This window comes from Oryzias latipes, chromosome 7, assembly GCF_053564925.1.
Source record: "Oryzias latipes strain Hd-rR chromosome 7, Olatipes_Hd-rR_3.1".
In the NCBI taxonomy this organism is placed as follows: Eukaryota; Metazoa; Chordata; class Actinopteri; order Beloniformes; family Adrianichthyidae; genus Oryzias; species Oryzias latipes.
The window spans coordinates 16,657,369-16,665,821 of NC_136243.1; the positions used below are offsets into that span (position 1 = coordinate 16,657,369).

General features: G+C 39.1%; 1 protein-coding gene across 3 annotated transcripts; it reads right to left on the reverse strand.

Moving 5' to 3' along the window:
• Positions 1 to 1,188: 1,188 nt before the first annotated feature.
• Positions 1,189 to 6,035, reverse strand: si:ch73-217n20.1 (zona pellucida sperm-binding protein 3 receptor). Of its 3 annotated transcripts, none has more exons than XM_078950393.1 (11): positions 5,877 to 6,035; positions 5,613 to 5,810; positions 4,758 to 4,857; positions 4,607 to 4,680; positions 3,376 to 3,595; positions 3,095 to 3,288; positions 2,401 to 2,497; positions 2,247 to 2,320; positions 1,950 to 2,126; positions 1,478 to 1,660; positions 1,189 to 1,384 (listed from the first exon to the last, which is right to left on the reverse strand). In XM_078950393.1, the coding sequence occupies exons 1-11, from the start codon at positions 5,929 to 5,931 to the stop codon at positions 1,365 to 1,367; spliced, it is 1,392 nt and encodes a 463-aa protein (XP_078806519.1). In that variant the 5' UTR covers positions 5,932 to 6,035; the 3' UTR covers positions 1,189 to 1,364. The 3 variants fall into 3 exon arrangements, with proteins under 3 accessions (XP_078806519.1, XP_004070867.1, XP_020560453.1); XM_004070819.5 differs by having other exon boundaries at positions 3,095 to 3,289; positions 3,371 to 3,595; XM_020704794.2 differs by lacking the exons at positions 4,607 to 4,680; positions 4,758 to 4,857 and having other exon boundaries at positions 3,095 to 3,289; positions 3,371 to 3,595.
• Positions 6,036 to 8,453: the final 2,418 nt, after the last annotated feature.

Genomic DNA, 8,453 nt, shown 5'->3' on the forward strand with positions numbered 1-8,453 from the left:
TTGAAATCAGCAGGTACTTCCTGTTTGGAACATGAGGAAGGAGGAGTCACTCAGTCCAGTTCTGATATACTGTCAATGCAGAATACTAGCAGGACTCTGCAAGAATAAAAAGATTTCCCAAAACAAGGCTCTTCTTCTTGAGTCAGGAGCAGCATCACCAGTCAAACTGGTAGAGATGACCAAATGGAAATTCTTTTCGAGGGCCTTTATCCCTACTGATGTAAATAGAATCTAGTGGGGCGGGATGTTTCATGTTTAGGGAAGACAAGAAGAAAAAAAATATAGAGAATTTCAACAGTTTACTGACCGTATTGAAGGTACGTTTGGGTCAAGAAGCTCATGTCTTCAACTTTCCAGCTGTCCCAGTTAATTTTACATGCAATGGGAGTCATGCGCTCATTTGCTGTGGCATCATTTTAATACATTTGTACACTGTGTCATACTGGTTCTGCCTGGTATGATGGGAAATTTGACAGGCTACAGTGTAAAACAGAAAAATGATTCCTCACCCAATGCTGTAGAATGATAACATGCCCACGCTGATGGAAGAACCCCTCTCACCCAGCACATACACACCTCCGCCTCACAGGCTGCCGCCATGGGGAGCATCACTTCCTCCACAGCTTCCCTACCTTGATGTGCCCATAAAACAAACATTGAGTAGTTGGAGTTACATAACCGGCTTTCTGCTAAAACATGTTGAATACTGCAGTACTTTTCCGACAGGAGGCTCTTACTAAACACAGGCGGTGGCTTGTTTTGACCAGACAGTGGATTAATGTGTGTAAATACATTGTTTGGCCCACGTGTTGTTAATCCTCAACCATATTTCCTGACATCAGAATTCACCTTTTTGTTTTTTTAACTGTTGCCTTTTAAGCGAGACTTTGCTATGATGTATTGGAGTTGATGATATTTGCACTTGAATTGTTATTGCTCATGTATAGAAATGTCTGGATTTTGTATTGTCTTTTTAAAATGAATGGAATTGGTGTTCTTATTTTCTCGTAGCTTGTTTGTTCATGAGATGCTGACTCACTGTTTAGTCTATAGAGATGGTTCACATTTATCAACTGTAAAAAACAAAGAAAAAAAAAAGGACAAAAAAATATGTAAAGAGGTGAATGAAACAAGTTTGTACTTGTTGCTGCCCAGAACACTTATCAGAAATAAACATACTGTACTTAATCCTTCTTTGACAAATATTTTAATGTCTTTATAAGAAATATAATGCAAGTTTAATAACAAAATACAGTGCATTACATAAGTTCATCATATTTTATTTAGCTTAATAAGTTCATGCTTTTTTAACTGGTATATTGAAATATTTCTCCATCTTGTCAATGTACTCTTGCAAGAACAGATTAGTACTGCGGCCGGTGTGCTGAAAAAAGGGAGATAATATTATTGTAAAGAAATCTTTTTACAATCTAAATTTTTACAATCTTACAAAAATAAATAAATAAAAGTAACTTACCAGGTTGGCAGCTGGGAAGGCTTGGTATCCATCGGCCATCTCTGCTGCAAGTTATGGAGGTGGGACCTTGGATGGAGTAGCCCCTGTCACAGTCGATGGAAATCACGTCCATGGCGTTGAACTTTTCACGATGGGCCCCCATCCAGTAAGCATGGGGCACGTTGGGTGGCGGGCATGTAAATTCTGCAGGGAAAAATTATATTGGAAACGTTTTTTCTTTTAGGAAAATAACTGCAAAAAATAATGAATGCAAGATATAATGCAAGTTGATTAAATATTGATGAAGTTGTGTAGGTTTTATCCAACACCAACTTTGATTTAATGTGAAAAACTGGTTCAAAACAAGTGACTACACCTGATAAAAAAGGTGGAATTTTCAGTAGTACAATTATTATTATTTATTAAAGACTTGCGGAACTGTTTTTTCTTCCAGTTGTAAAAAAATGACTTGGTGATGAATGGGAGCAAAGACCTTTGCATTGTGGAGGAGATGCATTCCATGTCCCATTGGAGGTGCAATAGATCTCCCTGGGCCCGTCCAGCATTCCCACCTGGCACTGATACCGAATCACACTCCTGTACCTGTACGGTGGCTCCTCTGGGCCTTTACTGATTGCGTTTGTCTTTTTGGGCTTGTCACATATGGCAACTGCAAGAAAAAGAATTGCTTTAACGTGACGGAAGATAACCAATAGCCATGAAGCAATATCGTGTGTGTGTGGGTGTGTGTGTGTGTGTGTGTGTGTGTGTGTGTGTGTGTTAGCAGCACCTTCACAAACAGGAATACGTCCATCCCAGCCTTGACTCCTGCAGTTTCTGGTGGCCCGTCCTACAAGTATATACCTAAAGAATGCAAAATTTTTTTATGACAATTCAGAAACACAAATAGGTCTGTAAAAAAAATTAATAACAAAAGAGTTTACCCTTCGTTACACTTCGCTGTAGCAACGTCTCCAAACTTCACTCCAGTATAAACAAAGTGACCATTCTCAATCTCTCCTGCATGCCCACAAAGCTTTCCTTTGAAAAAAAGTATCAAAAAAGAAAATGATGTTACAATGACGATGACAAATGTTTCATGTTTACGTTTGGGGGCAGTAATGCCAATACAACAAAATCACACACAGCTGGCCCACCCTGGTTCTCGAGGTCTACTTGTTTCACAGTTCTCTCTTGCTTATTAGCTGACTCAGGTGTTTCCTCATTTGATTGACTGAACAGCTGGAAAATTGAAAGGGTGGTAGATGGCAAGGACCAAGGCTGGGCAGCTCTATTATAATCTTAAAAAGCAAACGTTAACTATCTCTAGTGGTAAAACAGTTGATAAAAAAAAAGTTTAAATTGAAAGGATAGCAGATCTTTTACTGTAAAAGATCTAAAAATATCTTAAAATTTGCCTATCATGGGGAGGAATGTTGGAACTTTAGGTCAGACGTTTGCTGTCAAATTTAATTGGAAAAATATTTTAAAACTTTTTTTCCCCTTTCCTGTTGCTTGATGTTTTTCCTGCAGAAACAGATTTGAAAAGATTTGATAGCAGAGACCATAAGTGATACTAAAGAGGTGATATGGTTTTACACAGAAGATTTGACTTGAAGCACTTTGAAATGTTCTCACGTTCACATTTCAGCTTCAGTTGAGTCCATTTTCCGTTTTTACACCTGCGACTCCTGCTGCCAGCTCTTGCAGTGTATCCAACGTTACATGAGTAGTAGACTTTGTCACCGGAAGAAAACGACGTCATCATGGCGTACTTGTCAACGAGATAAGCGTTGGAGCCGATGACAGGCGGCGGCGCCTCACAATCACCCTCTGCACAGATTTCAGAGACAAAGGTGCCAGTTTGGAGATATTTGAGAAAAACTCAAGAACATGCGTGAGCTTTCAGCTGACTCTCATTTGTTTGCTCCGTCCGTGGTTGGGTTCTCTCCAGTGTGGGGACACACTGAGGAGGTTTTGGCTGCCACTGGCCATTAGGTGCACATGTGATCTCATTGGGTCCTTCCAGCTGAAATCCTATTTTACAGGACAAGTTTATTCTGTCTCCAACCTGGTACACTGTGCCAGCTCTCTGTGCTGAGTTTGCCACAACTGGAGCCAAGCAGGTTGGTTCTCCCTCTGAAGAGAAAAATCACCAGGAGTTTTAGTTTATCAAATGAATGGTGGCAGTGACAGAGGCAAAGATGCTTATTTATACACTAAAAGAGAAGAGCCGGCCCTGAAATGTGCATAATGTGCTATTTGAATAGTTGGACTTATTCCTGGTAAGGCATACCAAACGAATCAATGTATTCTTCATATTCATTACTTTCACATATTATCTTTTAGTTAACCCTTGTGCTATCTTAGACGACCCCACCCTTAGGAGTTATTCCTACCATGACAAAGGTGGATAAAGGTGGAAAGATTTCATATAATCCATGGACCCCAGTGAAGATCACAAATCATTGAAGAAAAAAAGGTTCAGAGCACTGTCTAGTGGGTCTAGATGACCCAACTCCATATGTTTAAGTGCTTAGGAAAGCACAAGGGTTAATCAGTAGCTTTTGCAGTTTCATAAAGCTGGTAAATTACACTTACAGTCATACAAAGCTGGTACAACTTTGAAAATTGCACTCTCCTCCCATTTTCTAGATCTGCCTAATTTCTTTTGGGTCACAGAGTTGCAGCAGCCTATTTCACTGTAGCCACCTTGGGGCGAAGGTGAGGCGCACCCCTGAGGGTTCACCAGTCAGGTGCAGGGTTGTACAGAAACAAACAACCGCACACTCACAGTCACCTGAGGGACGATTTATTTTCAGCAAATAATCTACAAAGCAAGTTTAGGACTATGGGAGGAGGATGGAGACCCTGAAAAAAAACCACACGTGCATGGAGAGAACATGCAAACTCCACACAGAAAGAACCCGGCAAGAATTTGAACCAGGGCTTCTTGTTGTGAAGTAAGTGTGCTAACCACTACACCAAAGTGCAGCCTAAATTTTGTTGATATTCTTTTAAACTAGATATAGAGGATAACATTGTACAGTATATGTAACAACATAGTCTGCTCACTTCATTTAAATCAATAAATGACACTTTTATTTGTTTGGAAGATAGAAATTGATGAAATCCATTTTTGCTACCCACCTTCACATGATGGAAATTTACCGACCCATCCCGACTCTGTACATAACATGAAGTTCGAACCCCTCAGGGTGTACCTGTTGTCATGGAGACAGTCAAATACACTCAGTAACTTGCTCTGAATTTAGATAGGGTACATGAGGCAAAAACTAACCCTTTGTTGCATTTAGCATGAGCTTTTTCCCCGAGGTATGAATTTCCTTCATAGATGAACTCCCCATTATGCAGATCTCCAACATAGCTGCAGGACTTCTCTGAAAACCAGGGGGAAATGAAAATTTAGTGATTTAAAAGTATTTTTTTATGAAGGCAAACACACCAGATGATTAAGTAAAATTTAAACTGATGTTTTTCCTCTAAATCATACATTGTAGAGGGTAATAAATAAAGTTGGATTTGAAAATGGTTTATTTCAAGCAATCAAAAAAATAAGAGAAATATACATTTCAAACTTCCAATAATTTGTCATGAATTGGTTGGAAATATATATATGCATACTTCCACTTGTAAATATGTCAGTTATAAATACTGTTTATCATAAATAGACATATTAGGTCATATGCATATGAAAAATGACACATAGAAACCATGAAATATTAGCTTTGTCAAAAGGACTTTAATTGCTTGAAACTCAGTGGGAGGAAGCATAATTATATAATCCCACCCCTGTTATGTTTTACTTGGCTTTTTTTTTTCTTTACATAATTTCATTATGCAGTTCATAACATCTGATCAGTTATCTATACTTTACCAACACAAGGTCACAAGATACTTATTTATCAACAGAAACTTTATCATAAATTAATTTATGTTTGACAATTGTTTACATGCATTTATTTAATCACTTCATTTATTTTTTTGCTGATTTTAAAATATTTTCATGGATTTGCATGGTGGCCACTAGGGGGCACTCACTCTCGTTGTTTTTGTCGCTTTGCGCTTTAAGGACACAGTTTTGGGACTAAAAGCCGTCTTTTATTGTGGCCAAATGTGAGAGAAAAGTTCTTACGTTCACACTGAAGAGTCAGTTTGCTCCAGGCTCCATTGCGACACTCCACAAAAGGTTTCCCGTCCATCGGCGTGAAGCCGTCACGGCATCCGTAGTAGACTCGATCCCCGCTGTTAAACTTGACGGTGGAGGGGTAATCACGGACCAGCCTGGCGCCCTGGAACTCCCTCGGAATGGAACATTCCTGTGCTACCTGAGCTGTTTGATGGAAAAACATATATAAACAGTGAAGACGCAATTATTTCATTTTTTTTAAAAACATACCTGAAGAAAGTAAAGCAAATGACAAAAGCAGGAGGATTCCTGCGGCGCTCCTCATGATGCTCGCGCTCTTTGTCGACCTGCTCTAATCCGGCTTTGACGGCAAGTTGTGGGTTCAACCGCAGGAGACAGAAGGAGATTTTTTTATATAGGAGGCTGGGACAGCAGGAAAGCAGCTGATTGGAAGATCGGTGTAAATTATGATAGATGCTACAAATGAAAGACAGGAGAATTAAATATTCACTTGTGTTTGTTTTCTGTTTGCAGAAAGTCTTAATGGGAGGACGCTGACATGAAGCATCATTTTTTCAGATGAAAGGGGGGAAATATGTGGGGATTCATATGTAACCAAATATAACCAAATAATACAATCTCTTTGGAAAAAAAGGAAATATGAACCTCGGAAAAAGTTTTGATTCTTTAAGCCAGAAAAACCAACCAGAAAAAATGTAAATAATATTAACAAAGGTACACTCTAATATGGATTTGTCTGGACCTCTTTGCTACTCTAGCCAACAAATTTCCCACGTGTGGGATCAATAAAGTATTTCTGATTCTGATGTTTAGGCAGATTGGTGATGAGAGGTGATGAGTCTTTCATTCAAATGTTTGTTGCTTGCATCTCTTCCATCTTTGGTTTGCACTGCTTAAAACCCTAATAAGACAACAATTTTTTACATGTTAAAAACAGGAAGGGCTGCATAATGGCGTAGTGGTTAGCTTTCTTGCTTTGCAGTAAAAAAGGCCGTGGTTCAAAACCCAGCTAGGTTCTTTCTATGTGGAGTTTGCATGTTCCAAGTCTGGGTTTTCTCTGCTGGGAGCACTTGATCTTTTGAAATTAAAAAGACACAGTAAAGTGTTAAATTCATTTAAACAAAGCAGTACAGTGGTGGAAAAAATTTTTGGTACCCCTCAGTTAAAGAGTTAAAGAAAGAAAGTCCACAATGCTCACTGAAATGACTTGAAACGTTCAAAAGTAACAATAAAGTAAAATTAATTGAAAATTAAATGATCAAAATCAGCCATTACTTTTAAATTGTTGATTAACAGAATTATTAAAAAAATCAAACTAATGAAATAGGGCTGGACAAAAATGATGGTACCTCCATAAAAGACTGAGAACTAATTGCCCAGGGGGTCATGATGAACTCAGGTATGTCCTTTAATTGACATCACAGCTGTTTTCAAACCCATAATCAGTCAGTCTGACTATTTAATGGGAGACAAATAGTCATGTTGCTGTTTGGTAAAAAGGTGTGAACCACACTGAACATGGACAACAGAAAGAGAAGGAGAGAATTGTCCAAGGACATTAGAAACAAAATTATAGACAAACATTGTAAAGGTAAAGGCTAGAAAACCATCTCTAAGCAGCTTGAATTTGCTGTGACGACAGTGGCACATATTATTCAGAAGTTCAAGACCAACGGGACAGTAGCCAACCTCCCTGGACGTGGCTGGAAGAGGAAAATTGATGACAAATTGAGGAGACTGATAGTTGGAACTGTATCCAAAGAGCCCAGAAGAACCTCCAAAGACATTAGAGGTGAACTCCTAGATCGAGGTACATCAGTGTCAGATCGCACGATTCGTCGTTGTTTGAGCCAGAGTGGACTTCATGGGAGACGACCATGGAGGACACCACTGTTGAAAGGAAATCATGAAAAAACCAGACTGGAATTTGCAGAAATGCATGTTGACAAGCCACAAAGCTTCTGGGAAAATGTCCTTTGGACAGATGAGACAAAACTGGAGCTTTTTGGTAAGGCGCATCAGCTCTGTGATCGTAGACTCAAAAATGAAGCATACAACGAAAAGAACACTGTCCCTACTGTGAAACATGGAGGAGGCTCAGTTCTGTTTGGGGCTGATTTGCTGCATCTGCCACAGGTGTCTTGAAGTTGTGCAAGGCAGAATGAAATCTCAAGATTATCAAGACATTCTGGATAGAAATGTGCTGCCTAGTGTCAGAAAGCTTGGTCTCAGTCACAGGTCATGGGTTTTCCAACAGGACAAGGATCCAAAACACACAGCCAAGAATGGCTAAGAGAAAAGCGTTGGACTATTCTGAAGTGGCCTTTCTATGAGCCCAGATCTGAATCCCATTGAACATCTGTGGAAGGAGCTGAAACATGCCATTTGGAGAAGACACCCGTCAAACCTGAGACAACTGGAGCAGTTTGCTCATGAAGAGTGGGCCAAAATACCTGTGGACAGGTGCAGAAGGCTCATTCACAAATACAGAAACCGTTTCATTGCAGTGATTGCCTCAAAAGGTTGTGCAACAAAATATTACGTTATGGGTACAATCATTTTTGTCCAGCCCTATTTCATTTGTTTTTTTAAATAATTCTGTTAATCAACAACTCAAAAGTAATGGCTGATTTTGATTATTTAATTTTCAATACATTTTAAGTTATTGTTACTTTTGAACGTTTCAAGTCATTTCTGTTGGCATTGTGGACTTTCTTTCTTTAACTGAGGGGTACCAACACTTTTGTACACCACTGTATATAGAAGTGCAAGGTGACAAAAAAACAGTCATCACTAGGTTAAAAAAATCTACAAATCAGTTTTCTT

Bases quoted from the DNA above. Each gene is read 5' to 3' on its own strand.
- si:ch73-217n20.1 (XM_004070819.5), bottom strand. From the start codon at position 5,931: ATGAGGAGCGCCGCAGGAATCCTCCTGCTTTTGTCATTTGCTTTACTT. The intron at 2,321-2,400 runs GTAAACTCTTTT...TGCATTCTTTAG, and splicing joins ACAGCGAAGTGTAACGAAGG to GTATATACTTGTAGGACGGG. The intron at 2,127-2,246 runs GTGCTGCTAACA...TTTTTCTTGCAG, and splicing joins ACGTATTCCTGTTTGTGAAG to TTGCCATATGTGACAAGCCC.